This window comes from Lasioglossum baleicum, chromosome 18 (assembly GCF_051020765.1).
Source record: "Lasioglossum baleicum chromosome 18, iyLasBale1, whole genome shotgun sequence".
NCBI classification, from domain to species: Eukaryota; Metazoa; Arthropoda; class Insecta; order Hymenoptera; family Halictidae; genus Lasioglossum; species Lasioglossum baleicum.
The window spans coordinates 2,055,479-2,077,899 of NC_134946.1; the positions used below are offsets into that span (position 1 = coordinate 2,055,479).

The window sequence follows — 22,421 nt, forward strand, 5'->3', positions numbered from 1 at the left end:
TAAAACTAAAATATGAAAACACTATCCGAATACCCAAAGTCACAAGTTTTTCATTAAATTATATCATAGTGTAACCATAAGAGTATTTAATAAAAATGATTTCAGTTGAAAAAATATTTGTTTTCATAGTTTATTTTGCAATTGTTTTAAACAGGTCCATAGCTATCATAGCACCAGAAAATTGAAAAAAAAAATTATTATAATATAGCCCCAAGTGTCCTCTTTATGGCCCCGCTTTTAAAAATACGGATACTTCAAAATTGGCGACATGAAAATTATTGGAAGTGAACGCTGTTCCGGCGTAGGACGGAATCAAAATTATTTGATTTTCCTCCTACGTCGTCAGACGTCGAGGCCCCATGGGGTTTGTCCATTGTTACCCTTCTCGAAGTACCTGAAAAAGGTTCGGCTCCCCGTGATTTTGACCATTTCGTCAGACGACGGGCCCACTGTAAGCACATTTTCCGGCAAAGTCGGCCGTACTGGCACCAACACATGCCTCTCGAGTTGCTCGAAACTCTCGTCTGTGTGGTCGGTTGTAGGACGAAGGACGAAAACGGCTCCACTGTAGGCGCACCCTTACGCGTCATCAAAGTGGCCCATGAAACCATTTGGGTTGGCCAGGCCTGCTCTAGGTCATCAGGAAGTGGTTTAAAATTCGATTACAAGATTTGGCGCATATAACGACAACTCGGCCAGCTAATATAAACGTGTTAACTTGGTAATTAGATTGTTGATGAGACCAGAATGCACGTATTGCATTGTACACTATATCCAACGATAGAACAGTACCGTTGCGCGCAACTTGGAAGATGGTGGGGGCGCAGCGAGCCTATCATCTCTCACTCCACTATCCCCTCCCCACTTTCTTGAACCAATTAGGGCGAAGATGCGCAGCGACAAACGAAAACTGGTCTTCACGCGGTACTGCTTTCTCGTTGGATAGAGTATATATGCACTATCGCAGGTGTGCGTTTGCTTCCAACTACTGTTTCCGATGAGTACCATTCGCAGTTGAAATTCATTCGTCGTCGAGTACGCATCGAATCATTTTCGCGTTTGGAGTTAGTTTAGAGTTCAGACCAGGTGAGTGATAGAAAAGTCAACATTTCTCTTTCCTGGTTTCTGAAATTCTTATTAAATATTATATAGAACTTCGTCTTGTGGTTTAGAGTGTGTGACATTCTGTATTATACATAGAATTCAAAAACGTAGAATTGACAAGTTCTTATATTAAACTTTGAGTATTTATGCAAGTGTAACAGGTATACCGAGGAGATGACTTCCAACAGGAGTGACACGTTAACGAAGAATCAATCTAATTCACAAGTTTCGGAGAGCAATGGGGAAAGCGAAATCGCCGAATTTTATGATGGGACGAAGGTTTTGGTAACAGGTGGGACAGGTTTCCTGGGGAAATTACTCATCGAAAAATTACTGAGGTATTCCTTCTCAAAAACAGACATATTCAATTTTTCATATTAATCTTTCATACTTCGATATAACATGAACAAGTATAATTGCAATTTGAACATTCACGATGAATTGGCTACTAGCTTTTTATGCGAGACATGTTCAGAGAAATGTCTTCAGCAGAAAACATGCACCCACAAGGTGGCATAATCTTTTCAAACATTCAGGCCGAACTTACGTTTACAAAAGTCACTCATTTTAAAACGATTACTAAAGCAACGTATTCAATATTCATACATATTCAATCATGCGTCAATAATAATTTGGTAGTTCAAAAGGTACATCCGATCTTTTCAGAACCAAAGCCACAGCGTTACTAATACAATTGGGATTAATTAATATTTTACTGAATGATGAGAAAGAAGGTGCAATTCCCGAACGTTTCCAGAGGCTATTCTTTTCACTACGTTTACAAAAAATTATGATATCAATATCATGTTAAGAAATCCTTTCAAGTCATTGCTCGTACATAATACATTTCCGTCCATAAGTCACCGGACGCTTATTCAAATTTGGATGCAAACGACTTATTGTTATTAAAGGACCTATATTATAAAATAAACATGGGACATTCTGATGTTTTGTAATGTAGAGAACATGTAAAACAAAACTAATCAAAACATCCTATGTTTTCTAAATATTTATTATTGTTCTTATATTTTCCAATTTTTGAAATTTTGCATTTTAACATTCATTTAAATGGTATAGGTATACACGTGTTTAATTTTGCATTGAAATATTATCGTATAAAAGCAACATCTAATCAAAATAAAACGATCAATTCAAGCTGAATACTTGTATCCTTTAATTATCAATTTGGTGAAGATAAGTAAGTGTCCGGTGCTTTATAGGCAGGAATACTAGATTCGTTTGCCTAAAAGCTGGGATTACAAACCGCGACGTTGCTGAATCGTTAAAATTGTTTTCAGATAAATAAAATAATCTATCTATCTATTTTAAAAATTTAACAAAGTAACGTGCTATCCAAATGCAAACTGTGACAATGTCATTTCATGCATCAATATTAATGTAGTAGATCAAAAGGTACATCCGGTCTTTTCAGAACCAATCCCACAGTGTTTCTAATACAATTGCGATTAATTAATATTTTACTGAACAATGAGAAAGCAGTGCAATTCCCACACGTTTCCGAAGGCTATTCTTTTCACTTCCTTTTACAAAAAATTATAATACAAATATTATAATATTTTTAGAAAACCTTTCAAGTCAATGCTCATACATAATCCATTCCCGTCCATAAATCTCCGGACGCTTATTCAAATTTGGATGCAGACGATCTTTTGTTATTAAAGGACCTATACAATGAAATAAAAATGGGATTTACTGATTTTTTCTAATGTAGAGAACATGTAAATCAAAACTGACCAAAACATCGTATATTTTCTAAATATTTATTATTGTTCTTATATTTTCTAATTTTTGAAAATTAAGTAGGGTAACTATTTTTCAATTTGGCTTCTAGCATTTTAACATTTATTCCAATGGCATATGTATATATTTAATTTTGCATTGCAATATTATCGTATAATAGCTATATCTAATCAAAATAAAACGCTCAATTCAAGCTGAAAGCTTGTATTCTTTAACTATAATGTTGTTGAAGATAAGTGAGTATCCGGTGCTTTATGGACAGGAGATATGGAAATTGTTAGACACGATCAACGGTATTTCGGTATACTCGGTGTCGCGAATACCCCCTTGACGTCTCGCCGCTGACGCGATAATAATTAGACACCTCGAAGCGAGCTCCCGTGTATGTTTATGGTGGGGGCATTTATCGATGTCTGTAAATAGACCCCCCCCTGCGAGCACACACGCGAATTATACAAGTTTTAGCGCACATTACAAAACCGACCGGTAGCGTCTCTCCTGTGAGAAAAAGCGTCTCCCCTGTGAGACCCCGCGGTTTATACCAATCTCTCCTCTGCGAGAGTAAAAAAGTCTCCCCTGCGAGATAACTTATCAAATAAAGACAAGTGGTAAAATAATCACATATAACGTTACAAGACTCAGTTCGGTGATTTGTAGTGTTTTACACCTGATTCCCGAGCGTTCCCTCGATCTATTTTCCGCACGCGATTCCAGCAACTTTTTAGTTCTCGGACCCTCTGACTACGAGAGGGTCGGTGCAACAGAAATACTAGATTCGTTTGCTTAAAAGCTGGGATTACAAACCGCGACGTTGCTGAGTTATTAAAATTGTTTTCATATAAATAAAATAATCTATATTTTTATGAAGTCGTCTATGTTACATAATTGCAGGTCCTGCCCAGGTATTAAAACCATTTACATGTTAATAAGACCGAAAAAGGGGAAATCCGTGGAAGAACGATTCAAAGAGAACTTCGAGGAAGTTGTATGTAATGTACTAGAACAAATATACAATGTGTAAAAAATGATAAAGTGGTAATCAATATCTTTTATGGATCTAGATCTACGAAATATTGAAGAAGGAGCAGCCAAATTTTCTAACCAAAGTCGTGATGATAGAGGGTGACGCGGCCAAAGATGACTTTGGTATGACACCGGAAGTTAAAGCTACGTTGATGGATACGAATATTATTTTTCACGCTGCTGCAACTGTTCGGTTCAATGAAAAACTCCGTGTAGGTGTCAACACGAATGTGAGGACTACAAAGAGCTTGTTGTTGTGGGCGAAACAGCTGTCAAACTTGAAGGTACAATAACAATTTTGGTAATTATGCATGAAATGTCCCATCCTACCGATTTTGATAAAATTTAAATATGTTGTAAAACTCAACATTCTGAACAACTTTTTCCCATACATGTCACCTCCACTCAGCTTTAGTTTTGTGAGATATTTGCGAAAAACTGCAGCTACTACTACAGTAAATCCTCTGTAGTCGCAAAAAGGCGGTACACGATAAACGCAAAAAAAAATATCCCCTCCACTGTAGTAATCTGATCCTGGCTCGGGTATATCGATGTGAACCACTGCTGATGCGACGCGGAGAGTCGCAGTCGCGGGCACAGTTCAAAGGCCTGCGCGTTCTCACAATGTAATATCAATATACAAATTTTTTTATTATTAGTTATTTTTTTATGAAAGTTTCGCCAATATATTTGTGGAATTTTCCGGTTAAAAATAAGACCAAACACGATATAATTTCGACTGTGTTTAGTGGTTTAATTGACGATGAAATTTTCGGGCGCAAGGAAGGACAGCGTATGGGAAAGAAAGTGTCGCGCGCGGTCTCTCTTTACACGCGCTGTGCTTCTCTACGTTCGGCTCGGTCTTCAAAGCTAAAAAGAATAGTGTCCGTCTACGAACTACGCAAGCGGACCTCCCCGAGACTTTTGCGACTATAGAGGATTTACCGTAAACGTGTGGAAAATTATTTGGAAAGAAAAGGTCTGGCTAGGAATTTGTGCGCGAAACAAAAATCCTATTGGCAATTATCGTTTTAGTCAAAAAGTGACCTATCCTAAAATTTCATCCAATTCTGAGCATGGACGTCTTCGGAAGTTTAGCCCAGATTAACAACAACTTCAGTTATCTTGTAACAACCTGGTTTCCGTCGTCACGTCGGAAATTTCCTGCTTCGTCAATATAGCTCGCCGCTCCAGAGTTCGATGTTCGACGAGAGGAAAAATGTCGATGGGGAACGGGACGTGGTACACGGGTTCAAAATAACGACACTGATGTTTTCACTGACATGCTCGCTGCCGACGAGGACGCGCACGCGGGTTCTTCGGAATCGCGTTTCCGCGGCGGTTCACGCGATAACCGCGACGTTCGGGTACGGATACGCGTTATTCTCTCGGGCGCGTACGTCGCGGTTTTCCAGTACGGGACGCGTTACTTCCTCGGGTACGGCGCGCGTGTATTTCGGGACCGGTAATTGGGAAGTCAGGATGGTATGGGAATTCCTTGCCCGAGTCTGGTCATTCGGATAGGTGACGTGGCGGTGCGCCGTGCGCCATAATCCTCTCGGGCGGTTCAGGGACGACGAGCGACGGTTCGTCGTGCTCGCCGTTCGTTTCCGTCGGCGGTACACCTTAACGGACTCGCCGGTGGTGCACCTTGGCAGGAGAAAGAGTGACGGTACGTCGTGCTCTGGCTATGCTACAGGAAACAGGGCATTGTAGGAAGGAGGAGGGGTCCCGGCCTGAGTCTGGTCGGTTGGATTTCAACGTGGCGGGGCGCCGTGCGTTTACGTCCTCTCAGGCGGTTCTACGGCGACGAGCGATGGTTCATCGTGCTCGTCGTTCGTTCTCGCCGACGGTACGTCGTGACGAGGTAGCCGGTGGTGCACCTTGACTCTTTTCGAGAAGCGGTACGCCTTACTCTATCTTGGTGGAACGTAGTTCGTCACCGGCGGGATGCCTCCCTGGGACAGGGACGTTGGTTCACAAGATGGCGGTACGCCGTACTCTGTCTACATAGTTCGGAACTGCAAGGAATACTTACTGGAGAGAACCGATTCAACTCGAGTCTCGATTGCGAAACAAACTCCCACGGTCGCGTCGCGGATTTTCTGACTATTCGTTCGATGAAGTCGGGTGACGGTGCGGCGCTAAACTTCGCGAATCTTCTACTGCCCTCGACCGCGTACTAGACAACCGTTTCTCGTCCTTTTCCGTCGGTACTGGTTCGTCGCGCGGTCGTCGTGTCGTGCGTGACGCGTATCGGTGGTGCGCGCCGGTTCGGATCGGTTTCTTTCGGCTCGGTTCGGTTCGCCTCGGTGCGCCTTGATACCTGGTTCTACTAGTAACAGGCCTGCCCGTTACAGGTCTGTTACACCCCCCTCCTCCTTTACAATAGTCGAGCGTGCGGCAGCGAGACTTCTTTATTAAGACAACAAAATACTGAACTGGTGATCACATACTCCACAAACCATCTTCTCTACGCATAATGCACAGGTGCCCGTTCGTACAGCAACATTATCCGCTACCTTATAGTCTACGTACAAAAATACTTTTCGGTCCCCGGTTTACGGCATCCCTAGCTGACCCGCGCTGTGTTAGTCCTAACCTAGGTACTATCCTCTTGCTGAGGATTGAGGAAGAAAAAAAAGAGAGAACACCAAAAAAAAATTTGTCCTGCCGGTAAACGGCATAAGAAAAGAGAAAAAAAAAGACGCGTACACAACGTGTGTGGCGAGGATCAGGATGCCTGGGCGGTGTCCCCGCACTGCAAGAAAAATGAACAGTACCTTCCACTCTGCCTTAGACGCGTTTTCGATACCGCGGGGTCACAGCGCGCGTCCCTCCTACGGGCCTACTTGCTATTATTACAACTGCTTATAACTAACGGGAACTTTCCGTGTCAGTGAAAAAAAAAAACTTTAACTAAACACTTAACTTAAACTATCGTATCACGGTGCAGGTTGGTGGGGCCGCGGTACGCGTTGCCTCCCCCTGGCCTGGCACATCCCGGTACGGGTTTTCCCGAGGTCGCGGTACGCGTTACCTCTTACCACTTGCTCTGTCTGGCTGGTGCTGGCGCTCGTCGCTGGCATCTCCGTAGACGTCCGGTCCTGTCAAAGTGTAGCTTCCATCTTTCTTCTCCGAATTCCGCCCGGAATTGCTTGGTGGCTATGAGTGCCACTGGCACTTCCACCCGTCGGCCGTTTGGCAGTTGGAACCATTGCATATCCCCACTTCTATGTCGGCCGTGGTAGCGTATGGGCAGCAGGGCCCTTGGCGCCCTTTGCCAAGGGGTTACCGGATGGCCGTCGTTTCCTGGTCTCTCGTCCATTTGGACCTCCGGGAAGGTGGTTCTGGTCGGCGGTTGGCGTTGCCGGGTCCTCCGCGTGCCCCTGCTAACGTTGCTGCGGGCGGCGACAGCCCCTAGTGGTGTTGGCGGTGGTCGTGCTGCTTTTCGTCGCCACTCCGAGACCGGCCATTTTTCCGGGTTCGGTTTGTAATTCTGTCGTGGGTAGCGTAGTGGCGGAGTCCTGGGCGAGATGGACAAACACTCCAGTTCGCGCCAGATCGGAACCGGGAGATCCACCGGCCCTGGTGGCAGTTTCCTCGGGTCTGGTCGCGCGCGGATCGTCGCGGGCCTGTTGCAGCATGCTCCAAACAGTGGGGCCTCTCTAGTTGGCGGCGGTGCTTCGGTCGGGAGGGTCGGTGGCGGTGACTGCGGCGGTCTGGTGTTGGTCGCTCTGTCCGGTTTGTCTTCCGACCAGTGGGTCAGCGGTGGCGGTGCGACGGTGCGGCGGTTCTTTGCCGGCCTCGAGTTAGGCTTAGCCCTCCTCGTCGTCTCCACCGGTGGCCACCATGACGACGTTGTTGCTGGCGCGGGCAGGTTCACGAATGGCTCGTGTCCGGCTAGCACCCGGTGTTCCTCGATCCTCATCGTCCTGCTCGACTCGGTGGATGCGTCACTCGCGTCGGAGCTCGTTCGGGGCCGGATTTTCCCTCGTTTCTCCGCCGGTGTCCAGGTGACCGGCCGTGTCCCCCTGGTGCCGGCCTCTCCTTTGTCCTGGTCGCCGCCCGGCGTGCCTGCGAAACTAACCGTCGCCGTGGTCGTACCTGTCGATTGTCGCCCTGGGGTCACTACCGGTCGGGGTCGTGTGGCGGTCCGGGCGATCCCCATCTCTAGTGACAGCGCTTCGGTGCCGGTGGTCGGTGTGTCCGGTGTCGCTGCCGTTGTGGTGTTCGCGGTCGGCGGTGCCCGGGGTACATCCGGTGTTGTCGGTGTCGTCTGGGCCTCGCCTGTGGCCTGTGGCGTCTGGGTAGCGTCGAACGGCTCTCCGGTGGTGTCCGGCAACGTCAGTTGCGGGGCCAGGTGCTCCGGTGTGGCCGGTGTCCTCGGACGACTGTCGCCGTCCTCTATGACGGCGTACAGTGCGTTCAGCTCCGCGTGGAAATCGTCCTCCATGTTGCCCAGCTGCTTGGGCCCCTCGTCTGTTGGCCTGTGACAAAAATCAACACTCCCTATTATCTTTCTCGGTCGACCGCGTCGACGTGGGGGCGGGGTGGCCCTGGTGATATCCGTCGGCACCCTGTTCTGCTCCGCGGAGACAGTTGACCGTGGGTTATCATCGGCTTCCTCATCGTGCCCCTCTGGGCCCCCACTGGGCTCGGTTTCGGGCTTGAGGTCCTGCACATGTATGTGCCGGACCCAGCGTCGACTCGTGTCTCGTAGGTCGACGATCACCGGCGACACGATTCGGCCGACCGTGTAAGGGCCGCTGAATTTCGGCGCTAGCTTGGCTGCAATACCCGCTCCTTTATCGGACAAGGTGTGTTCCTTCTTCCACACCGTGTCTCCGACTGCCGGTCTCCAATCTCGTCGGCGTAGATTATAGTAGTGCTCCTGCCGGCCGAATGCTTGTGCCAGGTGTAGCCTTGCTAATTCTTGTGCATCTCGGAGGTTCTTCCAGCGTTGCTGCGGTGTTGTCGACGTTTCATCGGGTGCTGGTTGTCCGGGGATTCGCAGCTCTCGTCCCTGATTCAGGTATGCCGGACTGTAGCCGGTGGCCTCGTGTTGGGCGGTGTTGATCGCGAACCTGACCTCGTCTAGCTTCTCGTCCCACCGGTTGTGGTGGTTACCGGTGTACTGTGCCAGTATTGTTTTGACCACTTTGTTTGCCCTCTCGACGGGGTTGCAGTGGGGGGCGTACGGCGGTGTCCTTCGGTGCTCAGTGCCAGCTGCACGCAGGAGTGCCGTGAACGGCTCGCCTATGAATTGTCGGCCGTTGTCCGAGATGATTTCCCTCGGCGCCCCGTGACGTAATATGACGTCCTTCTGCACGGCGGCGGCGACCGCTGTGCTGGTGGCTTTTCTGAGCGCCGTGAGTTCCACCCACTTCGTGAATCTGTCTAGTGCGACCAATAGCCAAATGTGGCCTTGGCGGGACCTGGGTAGCGGTCCGACTAGGTCGACTGACACCGTGTGCCACGGTTGTGTTCCGGGATTCGCGTGTAGGCGTCCTGGCGGCGGCTTCGGCGGAGTCTTATATCGCTGGCAATTGTTGCAGTTTCGCACGTAGCGTGCGACTTCTCTGAACATTCCCGGCCAATAGAAGTGTTTGGCAACCCTTACTATTGTCTTGGCCAATCCTAAGTGTCCCGCGGTCGGGTCGTCGTGGAACTTCTTAAGGATTTCCCCCCGTTCTCCTGTCGGTACGCACAGTTTCCATGCGTTGCCGGGTTCCGGTTCGTTGTAGTCCAACTGGTGTAGTATTCGGCGGTAGAGCTTCCCCTCTCGGATCTGGAATTCTGGTACGGCGGCGGGGTTCCTCTTCACCTCTTCGACCTTCTTCGTGTACCACGTGTCCCTCCGTGGCTTCGGTCCGAGTAGGCTAACGCCAGGTGTGTGCTCGATTCTGGACAGCGCATCGGCCACGTGGTTCAGCTTCCCCGGGCGGTACTTGACGTCGAAGTCGTATTGCTGCAATTCGAGGGCCCACCTCGCTAGTCGTCCTGTCGGATTATCAATCTGTTGCATCCATCGGAGTGCCTGGTGATCGGTGACGACGGTGAAGTGGTATCCCTCGAGGTACGGCTTCATCTTGCGGATGCCCCAGACTACCGCGAGGCACTCTTTTTCAGTGGCGCTGTAATTTCGTTCTGGCTTGTTCATCGTGTGACTGGCGTACGCGATGACCCGTTCTTCAGTGTCGTCGCCCTGCGTGAGTACGGCGCCCAGGCCGTGGTCGCTGGCGTCCGTTTGCAGTGTGAACGGTCGCGTGAAGTCTGGGCATGCGAGCACTGGTGCTGTGACCAGCTTTCTCTTCATCGCTTGGAACGCTCTTTCCTCCACTTCGGTCCATCTCCATTTCGCGTTCTTCCGGGTGAGCTGTGAAATCGGCTCCATGATTTCAGCGAAATTCGGCACGAACCGCCGGTACCAGGACGCCATTCCGTGAAAGCGTCGTACTTCGCGAATCGTCTTCGGCGCTGGGAATTGTGCGATGGCACTTGTCTTCTCCGGATCGGTACGAATCCCTTGCTGGTCCACGATGTGTCCGAGGTACCTCAGGCTGCTGACGCAAAACCGGCATTTCTCCGGGTTTAGTCTAAGCCCGGCAGCCCGGAGCCGTCGGAACACTTCCCGTAGATGCTCCCGGTGTTCTTCGAGGGTGGCACTGACGATAATGATATCGTCCAGGTAGGCGAATGCGTACGGTTCCAACTCGGGGCCGATGATGCGGTCGAGTAAGCGTTGGAACGTCGCGGGGGCGGAATGCAGGCCGAACGGCATGACCCTGAACTGGAACAGACCCTTTCCGGGCACTGTGAAAGCAGTGAGCGGCCGGCTGGTGGCTTCCAGTGGTACTTGCCAGTAGCCACTCTTCAGGTCTAGTGTCGTCAGGAATTTTGCTCCCCGGAGTTTATCGAGTGTGGCCTGTATGTGCGGTAACGGGTAGGCGTCCTTCTCGGTTCTCTCGTTGAGGCGGCGGAAATCCACACAGAACCGCGGTTTTCCGTCCTTCTTCTTTACCACCACCACCGGTGAACTCCAGGGGCTACTGGAGGGTTCGATGACCCCTTCGGTTAGCATTTTTTCGACCTCTTCGTTAATTACCGCTTGCATCGCCGGGTTCCGGGGCTGGTACCTCTGTTTGAGTGGGGTCTCGTCTAGTAGTTTAATCCGGTGTTCGGTCAGGGTGGTGCGGCCCGGGACGTCGGCGAACAATTCCATTTCGGCGCCCAGGAACCTTTCGAATTCGTTCCTGTCCGCTTCCTTGGGGACCCGCAGACCCATTTCCTGGCATGGTTCCGCTCTGCAATCGGCGGGCCATGAGGCAACGTTTACTGGCGGTTTCAGTTCCAGCTGGAGTGCTGCGATGGCCTGTATGCCCAGTAACACCGGAGGGCCCATGTTCGGCAGCACTGTAAAGTCTTGTAACCACTCGTACCCTTTGGTACAGAACGGCAGTTGAATAACACCGGTGGGTTGCATTTCGGACCCGTCTGCCAAGCTGATGTCGTTGGCCGGTGTCGTGGGTCGACGGCCTTGTTGCATGGCCCAACCTAACACCTCGGCGTTGATGCAAGAAATCTGGGACCCGGTGTCGAGCAGAGCGTCGATCTCCCGACCGCAGATCAGTATTGGTAGTAGTGGGCGCGGCGTGTACTTTATTGCGGGGGCCGGTATTCGCCCATCGGTTGTGGGCCCCGCATTCCGTTTCCCGGCGGGTGACACTCGCGGGTGAGCACGCCGTCGCGTCCGCAGCGCGAGCAGAATTTCCGGTACTTGTTCCGGCACTCGAAGCGTACGTGTCCACGCTGTTTACAGCGCCAGCAGTGCGTGACCGGGCTGTAATCGCCGGGGTTCTCCGAGTTTGTCGGGGTCTGGTGCATCAGGGGCCTTGGGTTCATGGTTGCGGTCGGCCGATTCGTATTCCGTGTGCCTGGGGTCTCTGGTGTTGCTCCGGCTGGCCCGAGTGTCGCGGTGGCTACGGGGTTTGTCCCGGTACGCTCCATCTTAGTTTTTCGTTCGATCGCCATCTCGATCCGCTGTACCTGTCGTAATAAATCGTCCAGGTCGGTGAGACTATCGCTGCTGATCAGCATTGCGTAATCCGGCAGCATATTTTCGTATGCTGTTTCCAGGTGTTCGTCTTTGGGAATCTGGGCTCGCCGCAGTTTCGTTAACAGTGCATTCAGGAACAGATGGAACGGCTCCCCGGGGCGTTGTGTTCGGGCCCGTGCCTCGCGTTCCTTTTGCAGTCGGGTCTGCAGCGGCGTGAAAAAGGCCAGGAACTTTTCACTGAACACTGCCCATGACGCGATCTGGTCCTCGTTGTTCCGGTACCAGTCTTGGGCGTCTCCTCTCAAGAGTTCGGGTATGCCCAGCAGCAAGTCCCGGTCCGATAGGCGAAACGTCCTTCGTAGTTCGCTCACGCGTTCCAGGAACGCGTACGGATCCTTTCCGTCGGTCGTGCATCCAGATTTACGCATCTGTATTGCCCCGAAACTTTCGTCGGTCGTGTCCGTGTTGCGGGGTTTGTCGTTCCCCGACGTGCCCGGCGCGGGATCGCCCTTCGCGGTCGCCATGTCAAACAACTGTTCGGTCTGTGCACGTATGATCTCGTCCCAGCTTCGTTGGAGGCCACTCTGTCTGTCCGGGACCGGTAAATTTCTTCTCTGGAGCTCGGCGGTGATCCGTCGTTTAGTCGGCCGTAACGAAGATTTCCGCATACCCGCCGTATTTGACGGATCGGCACGTCGACATCGCGTAGTGTCTCACTTTCTCAAGAGATGTCGCGCGCGGTACTCTCTGGCGGCCGATCCGCGGTCCGCTCTCGATCCGGTGTCACTAGATGTCGCACTTTTCACTTTTCACTGTTACCGGGCAGCGGCCGGTTAACCTCACTTTGTCCCGTTTGCCACGTGTTCGTTATTCTCACTATGTCCGATTTACACACGCCAGGTCCCTGTTCGGGCGCCATGTAACAACCTGGTTTCCGTCGTCACGTCGGAAATTTCCTGCTTCGTCAATATAGCTCGCCGCTCCAGAGTTCGATGTTCGACGAGAGGAAAAATGTCGATGGGGAACGGGACGTGGTACACGGGTTCAAAATAACGACACTGATGTTTTCACTGACATGCTCGCTGCCGACGAGGACGCGCACGCGGGTTCTTCGGAATCGCGTTTCCGCGGCGGTTCACGCGATAACCGCGACGTTCGGGTACGGATACGCGTTATTCTCTCGGGCGCGTACGTCGCGGTTTTCCAGTACGGGACGCGTTACTTCCTCGGGTACGGCGCGCGTGTATTTCGGGACCGGTAATTGGGAAGTCAGGATGGTATGGGAATTCCTTGCCCGAGTCTGGTCATTCGGATAGGTGACGTGGCGGTGCGCCGTGCGCCATAATCCTCTCGGGCGGTTCAGGGACGACGAGCGACGGTTCGTCGTGCTCGCCGTTCGTTTCCGTCGGCGGTACACCTTAACGGACTCGCCGGTGGTGCACCTTGGCAGGAGAAAGAGTGACGGTACGTCGTGCTCTGGCTATGCTACAGGAAACAGGGCATTGTAGGAAGGAGGAGGGGTCCCGGCCTGAGTCTGGTCGGTTGGATTTCAACGTGGCGGGGCGCCGTGCGTTTACGTCCTCTCAGGCGGTTCTACGGCGACGAGCGATGGTTCATCGTGCTCGTCGTTCGTTCTCGCCGACGGTACGTCGTGACGAGGTAGCCGGTGGTGCACCTTGACTCTTTTCGAGAAGCGGTACGCCTTACTCTATCTTGGTGGAACGTAGTTCGTCACCGGCGGGATGCCTCCCTGGGACAGGGACGTTGGTTCACAAGATGGCGGTACGCCGTACTCTGTCTACATAGTTCGGAACTGCAAGGAATACTTACTGGAGAGAACCGATTCAACTCGAGTCTCGATTGCGAAACAAACTCCCACGGTCGCGTCGCGGATTTTCTGACTATTCGTTCGATGAAGTCGGGTGACGGTGCGGCGCTAAACTTCGCGAATCTTCTACTGCCCTCGACCGCGTACTAGACAACCGTTTCTCGTCCTTTTCCGTCGGTACTGGTTCGTCGCGCGGTCGTCGTGTCGTGCGTGACGCGTATCGGTGGTGCGCGCCGGTTCGGATCGGTTTCTTTCGGCTCGGTTCGGTTCGCCTCGGTGCGCCTTGATACCTGGTTCTACTAGTAACAGGCCTGCCCGTTACAGGTCTGTTACAATCTAGCCAAACCTAACTCACAATCAGACTAATATCATTGTTTCCACTCGATCTTAAAATAAACTTTTCGGGTTATCCACAGTCGTTAGCCGTTTCTTCTCAGAAACACTGCGTGGGTGTGTAAAAAGTTTACGCGGTATATAATCATTCGACGATCGCGCGATATATGCATATGTAGACAGTTGACGAACGGTCGCATCGCGAAAATCGAGGGGAATACAATTTATCCCTTGTTCGATGACCAGAGTAATATGTCACACGTTGCGCGTGCGCGACGTGGAATGTTGGAATGGGATAATGGAAGGGGAAAAGGAGGAGAGATAAAACTGACCAGTTTTGTTCGTTTCTGGCAACACTGATGCTGCAGTTTTTCGCAAATACATATTCGGAAAAAGTTGTTCAGAATCTTCACCCTGACAACATAATATTAAAAACTCATCGAAATCGGCGAGGTGGAACAATTACAATGAAATAATCTGTCTTTAATTAATCCGTTTATAGGCATTCATCTACGTGTCGACTGCATTCTCGAACTGCCTTAACAAAACGATCGACGAAATCCATTATCCGCCTCCCATTGATGCCGATAAATTGATAACATTGATAGATTGCTTGGACGACGATATACTCATAGCAGCAGAACCTTCGTAAGCATTCTCGCAAAAATGACAACGGTGGTTACGATAAATTACAATTGTTGTATCTTGTAGATTGGTCCACAATTGCCCGAACAACTATATCTTTACGAAAGCAGCCGCAGAGAATGTTGTACTAAAATACGCAGATGATTTTCCAGTAGGGATTGTTCGACCTTCTATTGTTACATCAACGGCTGAGGAACCAGTGACATCATGGATAAACAATTTCTATGGTGCTACCGGTGTAGCTCTGGCAGCTTTTCTTGGATTGCTGCATACGCTTCACTGCGTACCCGAGTGTATAGCAGAAATCATACCTGCGGATTATGTTATAGCAAACATTGTTGCTGCTGCTTGGGACATTTCGAATAGGTAAAACGCGTTTAGTCGCATAATCATTTTATATTTCATGCACTTGTGATTTTATGCAGTATGAGAAAAATGGGCAGGTGCAATTTAAAACAATAGGAACATTAGAAGAATTTAAAGCCACTGTTATATTATTTTCAATCTATTGAACATATTAAGAAAGAAAATAAATTTCTATTTCTCTGTAGTTTGTTGCAATTTAGATAGAAAGTTTTGATTAGCTACAAGATGCCGTGTATCTTGTACAGTGTAAATGGCATATTTTAAATTGTCATTACAGGCACAGATAAAAAAGTTAGAAATTGTGATTGTTAAATTTTCATTCCAAATTGTAATTTTTGATTAATCTTATTCATACATTACCTAAATAAACGGTTCGGTCCAATTTTAAAACTGTTATTAGTTGTTAAATGGTGTACACATCATTTTATCGCCGACCGATTTGGTTTCGATTTAAACTATCAAATGGTTTTTCAGATTTCGGCCGGTTTTATCGTCTCAATTTTCTTTATTTTGTGAGACCGATCAGTGTCATTGCATCTTTCCGTTTTCCTAGCATCGCTTACCCGAAATTTACAAAAGAAACTGACTGTAAATGATTTTGTAGAAAAGTTGCAGCGAAATTGGAGCAAAAGCCAAGTATACCGGACGAAGAAAGGATACCTGTTTACAACTCGGTGACTTCACCTCAAAATCCACTGGATTGGCAGACGTTTATGAAATACACTAGCCTATATAGCTTTGAAATCCCCACCGTTCATTCAGTTTGGTACTACATGTTATGGCTGAATAGATACTCCATTGTCCATCAAATATGCGCCTTTCTCTTGCACACAATACCGGCGAATGTTGTGGATACAATTGCACGCCTTGTGGGTCAGAAACCTATGTACGTTCGATATTATAACAGTGACCCTAATTAATATTCGGCCACTCTAAAAAAGACGATAAAAAGATTGTTATCTTGAAAAGATAACTTTTTTAATATCGTACTATACGTTTTGACCTTTTCTGGGAATCTGCAAAAATAGAAATTTTTTCAAAAATTGCAATCGGTCGGAATTGTACTGAAAATACTAAACGTTGCATTTGACAACTTTTTTCTGTGGGCCCATATCGAAAATTTAAAATATACACGTTTTGTAGATCTGTGTCAATTATATGCACTGTGAAATTTTCATCTAAATCGGTTGATGCGGGAAAAAACGACAGGCATTGAATATACAGGATGAGTCCGAAGAAACAGAACACCTAAATATCTCTGTTACTTTTCGTTGTACAAAAAGACTTCTTAGGACAAAGTTACACTGTTTGAAGGGCCACATGTAACGGTGTAAGGGAAAAAATTTCGTGGTCATTTTTTTACAAGATTTCAAGGTTATCGATATTTTTTTAAATGGAATGAGGTATTTTTTAATAACTAACCTATGTATGTCGAAAAGTTAGTAGTTCACGAGATATTTCGATTTAAATAACTCTAAAACACCATTACTGTCGTACTAAGACGTTAGCGTTTACTTACTTGTGTAACGTTTTAATTGCTCTAGCTTCCCAAAAAAGTTCAAATCGTATAGTACAATATTAAAAAAGTGATCGTCTTTTTTAGAGGATCCGAATATTAATTCGATAACAATACACGAAATGAACGAATCGTTATTTTCATTAAAAGAAAATATTATATTTTTCAGGTTAGTAGACACGTACGGGAAAATAGATAAATTTAGTTCCGTAATACATTTTTTCTCAACGCTGGAGTGGGACTTCCGGAACGAAAATGTTCGAAAAATGTGGTCGAAATTAAACGCTGTCGATCGGAAACTTTTTAACTTCAACGTAGAGAAGTTAGATTGGCAACTCTATTTATACAACAACATTAGAGGCCTTCGTGTACACTTGCTCAATGATCCAATAGAGGAACAATCCCTGGAGAAAGGACGTGCTAAATGTGCCAAGTAATATTTAACGTTATAGTACAACAATTTCTACGACTAATAATGCATTCGATTTAATTATATACATATAATCTTTTTACATTTTAGGCTACGTATCGCGCATTACACGGCATTGACATTATATGCGATGTTACTTCTATGGATTGCCGTATCTTCTGTATCATTTCTTTGGTCCATCTGTTCCTTGTCGCTAGTGTTTAAGGCTGTCGTTTTTGTAATTATTTATTCCAGCTCAATTGGTGCCAAAGCACGAGACACCATTGCAAAATACATGACATTGAAGATATTTAATACTCCTCCTTAATCTCTGTTTTGTTATGTAGGACGATCTTGTGTTAGAAATTGTTTTGTTTGACACTCTCTTAACTGTTTTCCATATTCATTAAAATAAAATACTAAACAAATCTATACTTGTATTTTAATATTTTCGTAATATACATATACGAATCCACACACACACAGAAGAACATCAATTTCTCCCCACCAAATAGAAATTGAAATGGAACGCTTTATCAGTTGAATGATCTAAGCGATCTGCTAAACTTAGCTAAAAGTTTCCAATCTATCCGAATAATCAATTTTATGTTTTATAATCTTGAAACATTTTCATACTTTATAACAATATGAAGTTATTAATATTCTTGAAGTGATCAAGTATAAAATAAATTATATTTTACAGGTAAACAAATGATAGTGATGTTTACTTATCGATGTACTGCTATTTAGAAGGCAACGAAAACGAACTCCCACGTTTTTTCAGCCAAAGCTATCAAGCTTCATCAGTAGACTGCGGATGTTTATGTAAATACATATATCGATATGGAAATATTATTTTGCATTTGCATATATGTTTTCTACCATGTGTATATGCACACGTATATATTACATATTATATGTATACATATAACAAAATATCTCCGCCCCGTGAAAATAAAGGATACTTTTATGTTTGGGATGAAACATTAGCATCCAGAGAATCGAAAGAAATACAATGGCATCAAGTTTAATTAAACATATTATAGGGTTAAAGTACGAATGATGTGTGTGTATTATATGTATGTACATGTGTGTATTAACAAATAACCCTATATATAGTTAAATTTATAAAATAGAGAATCGGAACAGAAGAATTCTAAAATTGTAATTGCCAACGAATTGTAAAAAGAAGATCAGATCAAAACGAGCTTTCGCGAGAAACACGTCTGTCAACGAATGGTTATCCATGTGTCATATTTTTACAAATAAATACGGCTTATTCCTTACAATATTAAATCTGTTGCTGGTAACAAAGATAAGATAATTATTTATAGTGATAGTTGAAGATTATTTCTTTATTCTCGTTATACCTTTATATCTTTATGACAGGATTCTTTCGATTCATTACGTTACAACAGTTTATTGTGAATAATTTATTTGTGCCACATTGTAGATCAGTTGGATTAATAAAATGACTCCGTGCGAGCGATCCGTTTGGCGCGGCACGGCGCGGCATCCCCGCACCGTCTCACTGTTCCCCGCGAGCTACTGGGGTGGATCGAGCAGCTCGAGCCTCGCGGGTGCGGCAGGGGGAGCGGACGCGGTGGATCAACGCGCTCAGCTGATCGATCAGTACATTATTCGACTTGATAAAGGACCCTTTAAGGACCAGTTAGTTTGCCACAGCATCCGGCCGCCACCAATGCTTAAGGATAGGGCGACGGACATCGGCAGCACCGGTCCGATTTCTCTCCGAAATTTTTCCTCGCGCCGCACAGTGTGTCGTCCAATGGAAAAAAGTCCGAAAATCAAAGTGTAAGATCGGCAAATTTATGTATCCTAAAATGTTCGTAACATTTTCTATGTTCTAAAACTGTCTTAAATTTTAACTGAATAAATCAATTTGTTATTAAAATTGAGGCTGAAACTTTACTGTCAAATTCCGTGCATTTTTTTAAACATGCGTCCCTCGCAAGCTATTTGGTTTTTTAATTTGGTTTTTACAGGGTGTGTTTAACATTATAAGACCTTCAATCTCCCAAAAATTTTTTTTTAAATAATCGCAATTTGTCCTAATTTTTTATGTTTAACATTTATCATCTTTGATTAGAGTTTTAAAAAAAGTACATCAAAGTACACCCGTGAATTTTTTTACAGTAATTGGTGGCATATTAAACTTTAATTTCGCGTTGGTTTAAATCTGCTCACATTTGCTCAAGCGAAGAAAATAATAAAAAACCATATTAAGACGCTCGCGCTCGGCGGCTTTCTGCGTAGTCTTTCGAAGAAATTTGTTGCAATTATTTTTAAACGCATGCCATTTGATAAGTACTTACATATGTGTGTGTTCAATTTTATTCTTATAAATTATATATTTAGTTTTAAAATTGTTTAAATATTTACAATCTTTCAATTGAGTATTAAAGAAAGTACCAATACGTTCCTTTGAGATTTTGTATTATATTAAGTTAAAGCACATTCGACTTGATATGACGGTCGACCTTAAGTGCATAAATATACACAAATGTTAAAAATAGTAGAAAATGTTGACGTTGAGACGCGTGCGTTCGCCGTCCACGCCTTTAACGTAGTCTATCGAGTTCCTACTGCTCCTACTGTTCCTACTTGAGTCCGCGCGAAACGATAAGACAATATGTTTACTCATTATGTTATTCTAAATATACAGTCCATTATTTTCAATTGTTTATACGATAGCCGTCGTGGTCAAAAGTATCGGACGTGAAACTGAAGCCGAACATAGTCAATCGCAAACGCGTCCAAGTTATTAATAATCTGTAAATTCATTTCTACAGTATTTATTTTTATTCTACATATTATATTTATAATATTCTGTAATAGTATTTTTGTTATTGTGTGTTGTATTGTATGTATATCATTTAGTTTATGCGTATTATTTATATAATATGTTCCGTCGTGGAACAATGACGACTTCAACAAGTCCATCGAAAATAACTCAATAAAAAAAACATAAAAAACAAACTTGTCGCATTTGAAAAAAAAAAATTTTTTTTTAAATAATTAGAAAAAATTTTTTTTATATACCAATCGATTCGTCTTTGCATGTTATTTCAAAAAGTATTAAGGTACCTTACTCGAAAATTGCATAGTTTAAGAGTTATGACTTTTTTCCCGAATTCCCATATACTCGACACACTGTGCGCCGGGCCGCAGCCGTCAGGTCATAAACTCTCGACGGGGGTCGCGGCTGCCTGCTGTGCGTAGCACAAAAAAAAGGTTTTTATGTGCTCTACAACTCCTTAGGTAAACTATCGGTAGGTCTCCTTTGGTAAACTATCGGTAGGTCTCCTTTATAACATCATGGAAGACGGAAGCGTTCCTACCGCTTGGTGAATTCTTCTTAAATAATGATTTAAAATAATTGCTAAAAAATATATTAGAGACATATCTTTGTTCTGCAAATTTTCCACCGGATCTAGTGTGAAAAAATGTTTAAATATATGGTCGTATTCTACGATTCTTGCTCTTTGAAATACCGTTCTTTTTTCATTGTTCGTAACAACTTGTTGCCATCATTCAGGTTACCTGTCAATTCCCGTATCTCAATGACTAATTAGCAACATGTGTTTTCGATATACAAGTAAAATTACTTGCTTATTTAAAATGCGCCATAACTCTTTCCTTCCAACCTAATACACATATGATATCAAAAATTATTTCGGATACACCGGAAAATAATAAAATGTTCATTTTATGGAAACCAATAGTGTCATTTCGCCCACTACGATACTTTGCAACTGTCCGCATCATGTAAAAATTTCATACGACACACATGTGATGTGAAATACTCCAGTAACTACAAACAGCTGTTAGGTTTGAATTGTTTGTTGTTTCGGGTGAATAAAATTGCTGAATATTCTTTAGACATTACACCTTCCACGTAGTGAAAAACATTTTCAATTTGTTTATGTCCAACAAGTAGTCTAATACACTGCCCCGTAAGTACGAGCGATGGGGGGGAACAGCGCAGTGGGTTCAGATATAATAAACCGCTACCGCCCACTACTACGCGATTGTAGGGACTGGCAAGGCGCCATCTTGTATGGGTCCGAACTGTTGACATTGTATTGATGCGAGCCTGAGAAGAAGGTTCCCAGCCAGGACGTATCTAGGTACGAACGCGCGGCCGATTGGATCAGAGTGGAGGAGGCAGACCTCGTTTCACACGCACTTTCGGCTGTCGTCGAAATATTGGCTACAGCGGCCACACATACTACGTAGCGTCCAACGTCAAAGTCAAAACATTGGGGCTATAGGCGCGGGGCTGTGGTGGGGATGATAGCAAGACTTAGCGATAGGCTCGCTTTGTTTATGTGCCGTTCCCGGGGCTGTTCTCTATGGAGAGGTGTATCACAGTTCATTACTATTGAGTTGGAAGTCGGCACTTTCTCGGGCAACATGTGTTGACTGTAAAATAATTTGTAGGCGCCCCGACTTCTCCGGAGGAAAATAAATGTAAAAATGCTACATACAGCGACTCCCACTAATATTCGGACGCTTAAAAAAAGACGATGACTTTTTAAATATTCTACTATACGATTTCAACTTTTTTGTGAAGCTATAGAGCAATTAGTTTACTACAGGATGGGAAAAGAAATTTTTTAAAAAATTGCAATTGATCGGAATTGTAGAAAAAATACTAAACGTTGCATTTTACAATTTTTTTATGTGGGCCTATATTGAAAATTTAAAAAGTACGTTTTGTAGGTCTGTGTCAATTGTGAAAGTTTCATCGAAATCGGTTAAAATTCGTGAAAAATTGAAATTTTCAACATCTTTGAACGTTTGCAGCTTATTGCAACATCGACTGATTTTGAAGGAATTTTCAGAATTGACACAGATCTACAAAACCTATGTTTTAAATTTTCAATATAGGCCCACGTAAAAAAGAAAAAATTTCCTTTCGCGTCCTGTAGTAAACTAATTGATCTGACTTTCTAAAAAAGCTCAAATCATATAGTCCAATATTTGAAAAGTTATCGTCTTTTTTGGAGTGTCCAAATATTAGTGGGAGTCATTGTATGTAGTCTTCGAGAATACACGTAGAGGGGAGTATGCACAGGAAAGTAGTAAGTAAATTGTTCATTTTACACTGCGACACTTTGCAACTTGATTGACCTTGTACACACCGTTTAAAAATTTCATACGGTACACATGGAATGTGAAACACTCCAATAACTACAAACAGCTGCACATAGAAGGTGTTCTCCTGTTCGTCCGTTACCTTAAGTCCATCAATTTTATTACAGGTAAAGACAGGTATAAATGAGGGTAGCGTAAAAATAAGTTTCGTTGACGAGCATAAATTACTTTATGACCACCGTCCGACAAAAGCACG

General features: G+C 45.3%; 2 protein-coding genes across 3 annotated transcripts; one reads left to right on the top strand and one right to left on the bottom strand.

Annotated features, from left to right (window-relative positions):
* Positions 1–954: 954 nt before the first annotated feature.
* Positions 955–17,495, top strand: LOC143217808 (fatty acyl-CoA reductase wat-like). Of its 2 annotated transcripts, none has more exons than XM_076442441.1 (9): positions 955–1,086; positions 1,258–1,442; positions 3,757–3,850; positions 3,927–4,172; positions 14,611–14,756; positions 14,820–15,119; positions 15,724–16,005; positions 16,805–17,068; positions 17,156–17,495. In XM_076442441.1, exons 2-9 carry the CDS (start codon positions 1,279–1,281, stop codon positions 17,370–17,372), a joined length of 1,713 nt encoding a protein of 570 aa, XP_076298556.1. In that variant the 5' UTR covers positions 955–1,086; positions 1,258–1,278; the 3' UTR covers positions 17,373–17,495. The 2 variants fall into 2 exon arrangements, with proteins under 2 accessions (XP_076298556.1, XP_076298557.1); XM_076442442.1 differs by having other exon boundaries at positions 1,020–1,086; positions 1,266–1,442.
* Positions 11,551–14,102, bottom strand: LOC143217809 (uncharacterized). Its single transcript, XM_076442443.1, has 2 exons — positions 13,778–14,102; positions 11,551–13,697 (listed from the first exon to the last, which is right to left on the bottom strand). The coding sequence occupies exon 2, from the start codon at positions 12,613–12,615 to the stop codon at positions 11,551–11,553; it is 1,065 nt and encodes a 354-aa protein (XP_076298558.1). The 5' UTR covers positions 12,616–13,697; positions 13,778–14,102.
* Positions 17,496–22,421: the final 4,926 nt, after the last annotated feature.